At 47.3% G+C, this 13,110-nt stretch overlaps 2 protein-coding genes across 2 annotated transcripts; one reads left to right on the top strand and one right to left on the bottom strand.

Annotated features, from left to right (window-relative positions):
* Positions 1 to 82: 82 nt before the first annotated feature.
* On the bottom strand, positions 83 to 9,949 carry LOC139410996 (tuftelin interacting protein 11). Its single transcript, XM_071156759.1, has 15 exons — positions 9,824 to 9,949; positions 9,206 to 9,424; positions 8,889 to 9,060; positions 8,544 to 8,712; positions 8,307 to 8,434; positions 5,391 to 5,552; positions 5,083 to 5,274; positions 4,770 to 4,949; positions 4,507 to 4,641; positions 4,267 to 4,373; positions 3,972 to 4,140; positions 3,501 to 3,744; positions 3,130 to 3,272; positions 2,801 to 2,966; positions 83 to 573 (listed from the first exon to the last, which is right to left on the bottom strand). Exons 2-15 carry the CDS (start codon positions 9,412 to 9,414, stop codon positions 224 to 226), a joined length of 2,526 nt encoding a protein of 841 aa, XP_071012860.1. The 5' UTR covers positions 9,415 to 9,424; positions 9,824 to 9,949; the 3' UTR covers positions 83 to 223.
* A 29-nt stretch (positions 9,950 to 9,978) lies between these two features.
* LOC139410997 (SRR1 domain containing) lies at positions 9,979 to 12,374 on the top strand. Its single transcript, XM_071156761.1, has 7 exons — positions 9,979 to 10,300; positions 10,457 to 10,497; positions 10,652 to 10,863; positions 11,127 to 11,225; positions 11,315 to 11,466; positions 11,551 to 11,596; positions 11,740 to 12,374. The coding sequence occupies exons 1-7, from the start codon at positions 10,152 to 10,154 to the stop codon at positions 11,992 to 11,994; spliced, it is 954 nt and encodes a 317-aa protein (XP_071012862.1). The 5' UTR covers positions 9,979 to 10,151; the 3' UTR covers positions 11,995 to 12,374.
* Positions 12,375 to 13,110: the final 736 nt, after the last annotated feature.

Raw genomic sequence — 13,110 nt, 5'->3', positions numbered from 1 at the left:
TTTACAGCCAAGTAATTTAAACTCCTACAAGCAATACTCTTGGTTTGCAGCGGTGAGTCTACAACAAAAAATAACTTATGTAGAAAGTCAAATCATTTATTCATGGTTCCAATTACATATTTCAGTGATTACCAGCTGAATAACAAACTTATTACAAACAAATGACAAGCGTGCTGCCTCTACACATCTTTCACCTTATCGCCATCTCCATGTACTCCCTCTATCACTTGGCCATATCTATGAGACTCTGTAGGGACGTAGGGACCCAGGTCTTCTCTCCCTGTACGAAGACCACTCCTCTGTCTATGTAGATGACGATACGTCCAAAGGTGTACAGCTGTTTGCCCTCGTGGCGTTTGGCAACCAGCGGCATGAAGACAATGTTGTTCTCCTCAGCCTTGGTCTGGATCAGGTCTTTGAAGTTGGTGGGCAGGCTGGCACCGATGCCTCGCTGCGCCACGCTCTCAGCATCCCGGCGCTCCTGCAGAGCCTCGTACTGGAAGTCTTTACGACGCTCTGTGTGTGTGAGGTATGCTATGTTCTCACGGGCACCAGGCTGCATGTACCCCCCACCTGCAGAAAGAGAAGGGTGCGTGTGTATCATATTAACCTATGCCAAAGGTCGGTGATCAATTCATGTTCAAATCAAATCAAATTTTATTTGTCACATACACATGGTTAGCAGATGTTAATGCGAGTGTAGCGAAATGCTTGTGCTTCTAGTTCCGACAATGCAGTAATAACAAGTAATCTAACTAACAATTCCAAAACTACTGTCTTATACACAGTGTAAGGGGATAAAGAATATGTACATAAGGATATATGAATGAGTGATGGTACAGAGCAGCATAGGCAAGATACAGTAGATGGTATCGGGTACAGTATGTACAAATGAGATGAGTATGTAAACAAAGTGGCATAGTATAGTATAAAGTGGCTAGTGATACATGTATTACATAAGGATACCGTCGATGATATAGAGTACAGTATATACGTATGCGTATGAGATGAATAATGTAGGGTAAGTAACATTTATATAAGGTAGCATTGTTTAAAGTGGCTAGTGATATATTTACATCATTTCCCATCAATTCCCATTATTAAAGTGGCTGGAGTTGAGTCAGTGTCAGTGTGTTGGCAGCAGCCACTCAGTGTTAGTGGTGGCTGTTTAACAGTCTGATGGCCTTGAGATAGAAGCTGTTTTTCAGTCTCTCGGTCCCAGCTTTGATGCACCTGTACTGACCTCGCCTTCTGGATGATAGCGGGGTGAACAGGCAGTGGCTCGGGTGGTTGATGTCCTTGATGATCTTTATGGCCTTCCTGTGACATCGGGTGGTGTAGGTGTCCTGGAGGGCAGGTAGTTTGCCCCCGGTGATGCGTTGTGCAGACCTCACTACCCTCTGGAGAGCCTTACGGTTGAGGGCGGTGCAGTTGCCATACCAGGCGGTGATACAGCCCGCCAGGATGCTCTCGATTGTGCATCTGTAGAAGTTTGTGAGTGCTTTTGGTGACAAGCCGAATTTCTTCAGCCTCCTGAGGTTGAAGAGGCGCTGCTGCGCCTTCTTCACGATGCTGTCTGTGTGAGTGGACCAATTCAGTTTGTCTGTGATGTGTATGCCGAGGAACTTAAAACTTGCTACCCTCTCCACTACTGTTCCATCGATGTGGATAGGGGGGTGTTCCCTCTGCTGTTTCCTGAAGTCCACAATCATCTCCTTAGTTTTGTTGACGTTGAGTGTGAGGTTGTTTTCCTGACACCACACTCCGAGGGCCCTCACCTCCTCCCTGTAGGCCGTCTCATCGTTGTTGGTAATCAAGCCTACCACTGTTGTGTCGTCCGCAAACTTGATGATTGAGTTGGAGGCGTGCGTGGCCACGCAGTCGTGGGTGAACAGGGAGTACAGGAGAGGGCTCAGAACGCAACCTTGTGGGGCCCCAGTGTTGAGGATCAGCGGGGAGGAGATGTTGTTGCCTACCCTCACCACCTGGGGGCGGCCCGTCAGGAAGTCCAGTACCCAGTTGCACAGGGCGGGGTCGAGACCCAGGGTCTCGAGCTTGATGACGAGCTTGGAGGGTACTATGGTGTTGAATGCCGAGCTGTAGTCGATGAACAGCATTCTCACATAGGTATTCCTCTTGTCCAGATGGGTTAGGGCAGTGTGCAGTGTGGTTGAGATTGCATCGTCTGTGGACCTATTTGGGCGGTAAGCAAATTGGAGTGGGTCTAGGGTGTCAGGTAGGGTGGAGGTGATATGGTCCTTGACTAGTCTCTCAAAGCACTTCATGATGACGGATGTGAGTGCTACGGGGCGGTAGTCATTTAGCTCAGTTACCTTAGCTTTCTTGGGAACAGGAACAATGGTGGCCCTCTTGAAGCATGTGGGAACAGCAGACTGGTATAGGGATTGATTGAATATGTCCGTAAACACACCGGCCAGCTGGTCTGCGCATGCTCTGAGGGCGCGGCTGGGGATGCCATCTGGGCCTGCAGCCTTGCGAGGGTTAACACGTTTAAATGTCTTACTCACCTCGGCTGCAGTGAAGGAGAGACCGCATGTTTTCGTTGCAGGCCGTGTCAGTGGCACTGTATTGTCCTCAAAGCGGGCAAAATCATTACTTCCGGCGCCGACAGAGATGGCCGCCTCGCTTCGCGTTCCTAGGAAACTATGCAGTTTTTTGTTTTTTTACGTGTTATTTCTTACATTAGTACCCCAGGTCATCTTAGGTTTCATTACATACAGTCGAGAAGAACTACTGAATATATGTTGTTTGGAACTGTGTGTGTGTGTGTAATACGAACCAAGGCCAGAGGAGACAGCGCGGTTCATGATGTCCAGAGCTTCGTTGAACTTGTCCTTAACGAGTGGCTGAGCCAGAACAGCATCACTGAATATGGACTTCCAGCCCAGGTACCACTTTGTAATCTCCTCATAGTTAGGACTGTTACTGAGCCACGAACACAGCACCTACACAGACAGACAAACACACAAATCAATTATCTCCGCATAGTTAAGAACATTTACAGACTATTTAGGTCTAAAAAAAAAACAGCACAGGTAAACAAATCAGGAGTGAGTCAATTATCATTAAGCACAACCTCTGTGCTCTCTCACACACAAACATACATACCTGTAGCCACTTGGAGAAGAAGTGTTTGTCCAGCAGTGATACGAGGCTGGAGGGAGACAGCATGCCCTCCCAGTCCAACACCCAATTGAACGGCTCCATCTGCTGCTGGTGAGGATTTATTACCAGCTCCCCCAGACACAGAGCTATAGGGAAGGAGAGTAGGAAGTAAGAAACTACTGTTCTACTATCCAGTAATATTTGTCTGCGTCCCCATTTTGGCACCCCATGTCCTTTATAATGCACTACTTATGACCAGAGTTTGTCAAAAGTAGTGCACTATCTTGGGAAGAAGGTGACATTTGGGACGCAGTCAGCGTAGTGTCATTCAGCTGGCTTCAGGGGCCACTGAAGGTAAGTGTGTGTATGTTTACCTAGTTTAGGGATTATGTTTTTGACCATGAAGGCCTCCCAGGCACCGGGCGTGAACACGTCTCTCCATGGTTGGAGGATGAGGCGGGCGGAGCCGTCACTCGGATGCCAGCGCTGCAGCGCATTGGCCAGTTTACTGCGGATGGGCGGGTAGAGAGGCTCCAGCCGTGATTGGAGCAGAGGCAGCCAGGGGTGGAGCCAGGAGTGGATGGGCACTGTGTCGGTCAGGGGGTTCCAGCTATCCACCTATGAAAGAGAAGGGGTGGGGTTAGTGGGGGTAGAAAGAGTGTGTTCATTATGTTTATGGTTCTGGGTAGAAAAAAGTGACACTTTGAGCTACCCCACCAAGACCAAACTACTACTACTTTACAGTTGTGAAATGTTTCTTCCTTTCTTAACAGAAAGCTTGGCACCACATCACGAGACTTCATCTTTGTATCACTGGTATAGCGCTGATGCGTGTGTGATTCTACCTCTCTCTGCAGCCTGGGGAAGAGGAGTTGTTCCAGGAGGTGATTTAGTATCCAGAGGGGCAGCAGAGGGGCCCAGACCTCCACACAGTCCACCATGGGTCCTACCATGCGAGGCTGCCACCCCGACACACACACTCGCAGCACAGGGATCCACACCTCCCACAGCAGCCTGTACACACACACACACACACGTTATATTCACTCGCATAAGGCTTGACATTCTGGTATTTTTCCCACTTGCCCACTGTGCACACACAGACACACACCTCTGAGGTGTGAAGTGGTATTGATTTACCTGTGGTAGGGGTCCATGTGTGCTTCAGGGGCGTTGGCGTGGTGAAGCTGATTAGACTCCAGGATGGCTCGCCACTGACCCACCTCCTCCAGACCATATGAACTGTCCTACAGACAAACAGCACAAACAGCAGGACTCCAGCAGGAGTGGAGGGAACTAGGAGTACATGCAAGTGTTTTCATGCACTTGGTGGTGCTTCCACAACTAAAAGGTGGAGCACGCAAGGGAGTGTGTGTGTACCTTGAGAGGATCCCATGTGCGTAGTTTCTCTCTGAGTAGTGGATGTACTACAGCCGCAGCCAGATCTCCCAAACCTAGAGTCTTGTACTCCTCATAGAACTCACTCTGTAGAGTCTCAAAAACACCAGCACACTCCTAGAGAGAGAGAGAGGGGGAGTAAAATACAATAAAGAAAAGTTTGTACCACAAGGTTCAATACTGGGACCATTGTTATTCTCCATCTTGAAAAATGACCTGCCCCGAGAGAGCACAAACATGTGTACCTGCAGGCTGGGTCCTACCCCGGGTGCAGTCTCCCCGCTCTGAAAGCGATCCACCAGCTGCAGTACTGCCTCTAGCCTCTGGATGGCATCCCGTTCTGTCCCGAGCCTCGTCTGCAGACCGGAGCTCTCGTGGCTTAGAGTCACCACCACGTCACGCTCATGCTGCAGACGCCGTGAGGACTACAGACAGACAGGGGAATATATTGTGAGTTTATATGAGTTTCTGAACTCTCTGGAAATAGTGTTATAGTAAATCGGTGAGGTGCGTTGTCTCAGAAGCAGAAAGTTGTGTATCCTAGGGGTTAGGGGTTACCTGTAGTATGTCTTGTTCCGTCAGGTCGATCAGTAGTTGCAGGTTGTGTTCCAGCTCTGGCAGGGCAAAGCCAGACGTCTTCTGCTCACGTGTGGCCACGCTCAGTGGAGCCTCCTCTGGTACACTGAGTTTGTTAGTCATCTGACTGTAGCTGTAATACACCTTCTGTTCCCTGCCTGTCATATCTATCACCTAGAGAGAGGTGGGGAGCATTTTTTTCTTCTTAAATTATAAAATTTAAGCGTTTAAATCAGTTTCTGGATACTTAAATGTGTAACTGTGTGTGTGTGCACGCAAGTGTCCCCCACCTTGACCTGAGCCAGTTCTCCAGCGGGTGTCTGTGTGGTCCGTCCAGCCAGCTTGCCTTTAGCCTTCAGCTCCTCTACAGTCCTGTAGGAATACTTTGGTTTCTTCTTCCCTCCACCACCTGTAGGGTCCCTACGCCACTGACCTAGTTCCCTCTGGAACTCCTAGAAAAAGGGGGATAAAGGTATGTTAAATCAAATTTTATTAGTCACATGCGCCGAATACAACAGGTTACAGTGAAACGCTTACTTACTAGTCCCTAACCAACAATGCAGTACAAATAAGAATAAGAAATAAGTCATTAAAGAGCAGCAGTAAAATAACAATAGCGAGACTATATACAGGGGGGTACCGGTACAGAGTTAATGTGTGGGGGCACCGGTTAGTCGATGTACATGTAGGTAGAGTTATTGAAGTGACTATACAGAGTAGCAGCATTGTAAAATGGGGGAGAGGGCAATGCAAATAGTCTGGGTAGCAATTTTATTAGATGTTCAGGAGTCTTATGGCTTGAGGGTAGAAGCTGTTTAGAAGCCTCTTGGACCTAGACTTCGCGCTCCAGTACCGCTTGCCGTGCGGTAGCAGAGAGAACAGTCTATGACTAGGGTGGCTGGAGTCTGACAAATTTTAGGGCCTTCCTCTGACACCGCCTGGTATAGAGGTCCTGGATGGCAGGAAGCTTTGCCCCAGTTATATACTGGGCCGTACGCACTACCCTCTGTAGTGCCTTGCGGTCGGAGGCTGAGCAGTTGCCATACCAGGCAGTGATGCAACCCGTCAGGATGCTCTCGATGGTGCAGCTGTAGAACTTTTTTAGGATCTGAGGACCCATGCCAAATTTGTTCAGTCTCCTGAGTAGGAATAGGTTTTGTCATGCCCTCTTCACAACTGTCTGTGTGCCTGGACCATGATAGTTTGTTGGTGATGTAGACACCAAGGAACTTGAAGCTCTCAAGCTTCTCCACTACAGCCCTGTCAATGAGAATGGGGGCGTGCTCGGTCCTCTTTTTCCTGTAGTCCACAATCATCTCCTCCATCTCCTGTCTTGATCACGTTGAGGGAGAGGTTTTGTCCTGGCACCACACAGCCAGGTCTCTGACCACCTCCCTATAGGCTGTCTCGTCGTTGTCGGTGATCAGGACTACCACTGTGGTGTCATCAGCAAACTTAATGATGGTGTTGGAGTCGTGCCTGGCCGTGCAGTCACGAGTGAACAGGGAGTACAGGAGACTGAGCACACACCCCTGAGGGTCCCCTGTGTTGAGGATCAGCGTGGTGGATGTGTTGTTACTTAACCTTACCACCTGGGGGCGGCCCGTCAGGCAGTCCAGGATCCAGTTGCAGAGGGAGGTATTTAGTCCCAGGGTCCTTAGGTTATTGATGAGCTTTGAGGGCACTATGGTGTTGAATGCTGAGCTGCAGTCAATGAATAGCATTCTCACATAGGTGTTCCTTTTGTCCAGGTGGGAAAGGGCAGTGTGGAATGCAATAGAGATTGCATCATCTGTGGATCTGTTAAGGCGTTATGCAAATTGGAGTGGGTCTAGGGTTTATGGGATAATGGTGTTGATGTGAGCCATGACCAGCCTTTCAAAGCACTTCATGACTACAGACATGAGTGCTACGGGTCAGTAGTAATTTAGGCAGGTTACCTTAGTGTTTTTGGGCACAGGGACTATGGTGGTCTGCTTAAAACATGTTGGTATTACAGAGTCAGACAGGGAGAGGTTGATAATGTCAGTGAGACACTTTGTCAGTTGGTCAGCGCATGCTTGCAGTACATGTCCTGGTAATCCGTCTGGCACTGCGGTCCTGTGAATTTTGACCTGTTTAAAGGTCTTACTCACATCGGGTCCAGAGAGCGTGATCACAGTCTTCCCAGAACAGCTGGTGCTCTCATGCATGTTTCAGTGTTATTTGCCTCGAAGCGAGCATAAAGTAGTTTAGCTCGTCTAGTAGGCTCCTGTCACTGGGCAGCTCTTGGCTGTGCTTCCCTTTCTAGTCTGTAATGGTTTGCAAGCCCTGCCACATCCGACGAGCGTCAGAGCCGGTGTAGTACGATTCGATCTAAGTCCTGTATTGACGCTTTGCCTGTTTGATGGTTCGGAGGGCATAGCGGGATTTCTTATAAGCTTCCGGGTTAGAGTCCCGGTCCTTGAAAGCAGCAGTCACTGTGGGGACGACGTCCTCCATGTACTTATTGATAAAGCCAGTGATTGATGTGGTGTAATCCTCAATGTCATCGGAAGAATCCCGGGAACATATTCCAGTTTGTGCTAGCAAAATAGTCCTGTAGCTTAACATCATCTGACCACTTTTTTATTTGATCGAGTCACTTTTGCTTCCCGCTTAAATTTTTGCTTGTAAGCAGGAATCAGGAGGATAGAATTATGGTCAGATTTGCCAAATGGAGGGCGAGGGAGAGCTTTGTATGTGTCTCTGTGTGTGGAGTAAAGGTGATCTAGCGTTTTTCCCCCTCTCGTTGCACATTTAACATGCTGATAGAAATTTGGTAAGACCGATTTAAAGTCGCATTAAAGTCCCCGGCCACATCGAGGAGCACAGATTCTGGGTGAGCGTTTTCCTGTTTGCTTGTGGCGGAATACAGCTCATTGAGTGCGGTCTTAGTGCCAGCCTGTGGTGGTATGTAAACAGCTACAAAAAATACATATGAACACACTATCTACCAAGAGTTGTCTACAGCTTATCATGAGATACTCTACCTCAGGCGAGCAAAGGCATACATCATTAAACCAGGTACAGATGTTGTGCTCACAAATCTAAAAGGACCGAATAGGAGAGAGGAATATAGTGGAAAGGTCATCACTGCATTGTTTATACCTAACCAGTCCCTTTCAGATCTGTGCTCAGACTACAGAAGTGGTTGAGGATGGGGAGAAACAGAAAGAGAGAGCTACCTTCTCCTCCTCCTCCTCGGAGTCAACCACAGGGAAGTCCTGTAGTGACTGTTTGGTTCTCTCGTTGCCGTAGGCGCCCACCGCCCCCTTTCCCTTCCGAAGCTTTGCCTCGATGGGATTCAAAATACCTTAGGAGAGAGGGTTTAGAGGTCAGACCTGAGGAGAGAGGCAGCATTCAAAAGAGGACATTTGAACCTTAACAGAAGAATTAGCAGAATTCCCCTCTCTCATACCCACCCTGGGCGTTTTTCCCCAGTCCTTTCCCTGGTACATAGCCCATCTTCTGGAGGAGTTTCTGGCCAATCCCCTTGGTGTGTTTCTCCCAAGTGCCCAAGTCTCCTCCAGCTCGGATACCGGCCGCAAACCCCGTCCTCTGGGACTGGCTATTGCCACGGAAAAGACCACCCTGGAAAAATCAGACAGAAGAGGGAAAGACAGAGTTAACCATGCAAGTAAGACAAAATCAATCCTCCTAATAATTCTGTATATTGGTCATTAATATGTGATTCTGTGTTGAACCTTTGATTCACAGAACCTAATGCTCCTTCAAGGTCCCATAAAACACACACCACATACACCTACCGTCTGCAGTTTCTTAGGTGCAGTGTCGCGGGGTGGGGGTTGGGCAGGGGGAGTGTTGTCATTGTCAGAGTCATCTGACCCTCCATCTATCTGCTGCTGTTGCTTCTCCTCTGCTGCAGACTTGCGCAGCCCAGCACTCACAAAACTCACAGGGGCAGAGTAGTCCTTAGACCTGCGATTAAGAGTAGACACAGACCCAATGAAGACCATGAGATTGTGACAACCATCTCTGCCACCGTCTCCTCTTTCTGAATGTGTGTGTAGTTTAGTCATCAGCATTTCATCAGGTGGAGAGTGTACAGGAACCAGCCTCCTACCTCTTCCCTCCGAAGCTGGGTCTCTCATCGTCGGAGTCTCCCCTCTCTGCCCAGATGCCATAGACGGCCTCCTCTTTGGTCTGTCTGTGTCTGCGACGCTCCGGGTTAAACTCATTGGCCAGGTCCCATTCTGTCACCTCAAACTTCTCTACCTCCACCCCCTCATCCTCCTCCTCTCCCTGCCGTCCGTACAGGTGGGACATAGACATGGCTGGGTCTCTGAGAAGAAAACAGTTATTCAAGCCTTCATCGTTAAGGAATAGTTAACAGAAATTACCCAGTCACTTCCTCATATGGACGATTAAAACGTAGGTAGTGCATACACTGTACAGTCTATGGACTACACTTTTTAGAAAGTAACGTTAGGTATTTATTGTCTGGACTTGCTTGCTTTATGGCGAAACAACTGAAGTGATATGACCCTGTTAGCATGCTGAATATACAAGTTGACATTGATAAAGCTGATTTTAGATCTATATAGTGTTAGCTAGTTATATATTAATTCTAGCTAGTCTAACGTCGTCATGGGACAGCAGGTTTCCTGCTCTGGCTACGCGTCGTTGGAGGGACCAGCTCGATTTACATGTCTAGGAAAGTACATTGAACTTAATGACTTACCTGAACTGCTCAGTTGTTGCAACTATCGATGAACGCAAAAATATATTGACAATGTGTGCCGCTATCTAGCTAGCATTGCAACGAAGACGAAACCCCAAGTACTTCCCCTTGACAAATATTACACCGGAAGCAAAATGGGTTTGCGTGCGCCACTTTCAAAACAGTCCCCCCTGTGTTGCCAGAAATACTAGCTACTAACTTTTTGTTTCATTCATTTTCCCTACGATTACACAATTAGTGACAGTATAATTACCATAAATTCATGAGTCTAATACCTGTGTTGGTTAGGTGAGCTGTTGTGTGGATGTAGATAAGCGAACTATTCCAGATGCCGAACAGCGGTGAGGAGTGGCAGGTGGCCCGGCGACGGAAGGGAGCAGGCCGCAGAGGGAAGATTCCTCACACGGCCTGTCATGAACCTGGACACGCCGACGCTGTGGACACAGATAGGACCAAACAAAGGATCACAGAAACCATGTAAGAAGAACAAAGCTATTAAAATCAAGGATTATCCTTGACTGTTCCCATATGTCATTCACTGTACTGTATTGTACAAAGGTGGACAGTAGGCCTATCTAATCACAGCAGTTGACACAAAAACATAACTGTGCTTCTTTATTTTTCCCATTGTAGGGCTGAACTGAGGTGTGCAGACTTCTGGTTTGAGTGGAGAGGTGCGTAACAGAACTCTAATGGATGATCTTGTTCTGTATCCGGTCCCATTTGGCCAGTCCCATAACTTCCAGCCTCTACCAATAGCGACACAATAAACCTGAAAGAATTGGATTAGTGTTAACACTATGGTAATAGAGTTCTTTCCTTTCTCAGATCGACTGACGGCTGTGGCTAAGGCAGACTCCCCAGAGGTTGGAGGGGACCCAGCAGCAGGCTCTGACCCAGGACCTGAGGGTGGGGACCGGGCCCGGGAGGCCCCTAGCGGCCCACTGGAGTGTGTGTGTTATGGTCTGGGCTCCTTCTCTTGCTGTGTGACAGCTCGTTACCAACTAGCTATGCTGCTATTGATTCTGGAGTCACTACAGGTACTCGCTCTCTCTCAAGACCTAAGACACGGCCTAAAGACACCACTTCACTGTATTCCTCCTGTCCCACTCTAGATTCCCATGAAGAAGTGCAGTGTGGGAAGGGGGATACCTAGTCAGTTGTACAACTGAATGCATTCAACTGAAATGTGTCTTCCGCATTTTACCCAACACCTCTGAATCAGAGAGGTGTGGAGGGCTGCCTTAATCGACCCTATATTCCATACTATACTGTATGTAATGTATACTGTATTCCTGTCTAGATCCCTATGGAGCGGTGCAGTGTGTACGACCCTGTGTTTTCCTCAGGGGAGATGGAGGTACTGAGACAGCTTGGCCTCAACGTGCTGACTGAGAACGAGGTGTGTGTGGAAGAAATACAGAACACAATTTTTGTCTCTGCAGATGGACTAATGAAATGCTATTGTATTCATGTGTGTGATGTCATCAGGAGGGGAAGCGAGCAGTGTCGAGGCCAACTCTTTTCTACCTGATGCATTGTGGGAAGGCTCTGTACAACAACCTGCTGTGGAAGAACTGGAGTAGAGATGCACTGCCTCTACTGACTATCATAGGAAACAGCTTTGCAGGCATACAGGACAGGTGTGTGTGTGTGTGTGTGTGTGTGTGTGTGTGTGTGTGTGTGTGTGTGTGTGTGTGATCCTCTAACAATTGTCTTTCCTTCAGGATGATTCAGAGAGAACTCCAGAGAGACTACAGCTACATAGCACACGTATCCTTTGAAACTGAGTACAGTGTCATAAGAAAATAGATATACAATAGAAATGCAGTATAGCTACATATGATCCACTGTCTATGGAGGTATTTGACCCTTAACCCCCCCCCCCCCCCCCCCCCCCCCCCTGTGTGTGTCAGGCTGTGTGTGTGTGTGAGGAGTGGCCCCTTCCATGCCCGTCCCGACTCCTGGACATCTTCAATGACACTGCCCTCATCACCTTCAAGCCCAGCAGCCTCTGCAAACTGCCACAATCCGCCTGGGGGGAAGCACCAGAGCCCCAATACCAACACTGCCCCGATCTGGAGATCATACAGAGGCCCACAGAGATGAGAGGAGTGGAGGATGAAGGAATCACTGTGGTCTCTGTGGTTCCCAGTGAAATGAGAGGATAACAAGGATTTTTTCCCCCTTGTAATCCTTTGGTGGGACATTTTCTTTTTGGGGTAAATTTATTTTCAGGGTGGAAAAACACGTTAAGCTTCAACTTAAACTAGATATAAAGTATGTAGAAAAGTCAATGAACATCTATATTTTTTTATTAATATAATCTTTGAGAACTAACAATCACCAAAATAAAAGCTAGACAGTGAGAATTGAAAATTCCAAAAACAATTGAATTTAGCAGTATTTCTTTTGTTATTATGTTTGAACAAAATAACACATCATTATCCATGGTGAAATGCATAGAATTGCAGGAAACTAGCTTTAAAACTGCAACATTTTCTCTCAGCTCCATGGCAGAATATATAGAATCGCAGGAAATTAGCTTTAAAACTGCAACATTTTCTCTCAGCTCCATGGCAGAATATATAGAATCGCAGGAAATTAGCTTTAAAACTGCAACATTTTCTCTCAGCTCCATGGCAGAATATATAGAATCGCAGGAAATTAGCTTTAAAACGGCCAAAAACATTCTCCGCTCCATGGAGAAATTTGTTGAATTGCAGGAAATTGGCTTATTTTTTGATACAGCGCCAAGATAGGGTCCTCTAAAATGTAGCCACGCCGACGGTCATCTGGGCTCATTACTACGGCAAACCACGCCCACCCCTAAGCCCCTTTTTGATCCAGGAAAAACCCTGGATAGGATGGTGGATACTGGATGTATGCCAAGTCGGATAATCTGGCAGAAGTGTGTGAGTGCTGTGGACCTGTGTGTGTTTGTTGATATGTGGAATGTATGTATGTTATAACATTTGGAAGAAGAATAAAATGTTAAAAAAAGAACAATTACCAGACTGCCTATTTTTCCCAATGTTTTTATTATTTTGGTTCAGTTGTGTAAGCGTAAACATTCAGTTTTATGCTGTTATAACATTTGATTTATCTGTAACTAAATTAGACAACAGCAGTAAGAAAAACACTGGTTTGTTTAACAGTCAAGAGTAAAATGTTTAATATTGAAAAAAAGCAACACAGTGTAGCCCTCTCCCAGTATCCGTAAAGAAACCACCAGGTCAAGGACAATGGTACACTTCTATATTTCTTTCTGCTTTTGTTTTTCATCT

This window comes from Oncorhynchus clarkii, chromosome 6, assembly GCF_045791955.1.
Source record: "Oncorhynchus clarkii lewisi isolate Uvic-CL-2024 chromosome 6, UVic_Ocla_1.0, whole genome shotgun sequence".
Classification (NCBI taxonomy): domain Eukaryota; kingdom Metazoa; phylum Chordata; class Actinopteri; order Salmoniformes; family Salmonidae; genus Oncorhynchus; species Oncorhynchus clarkii.
The sequence above is the reverse complement of the archived record's forward strand: the minus strand, read 5'-3'. Positions and strand labels throughout refer to the sequence as shown.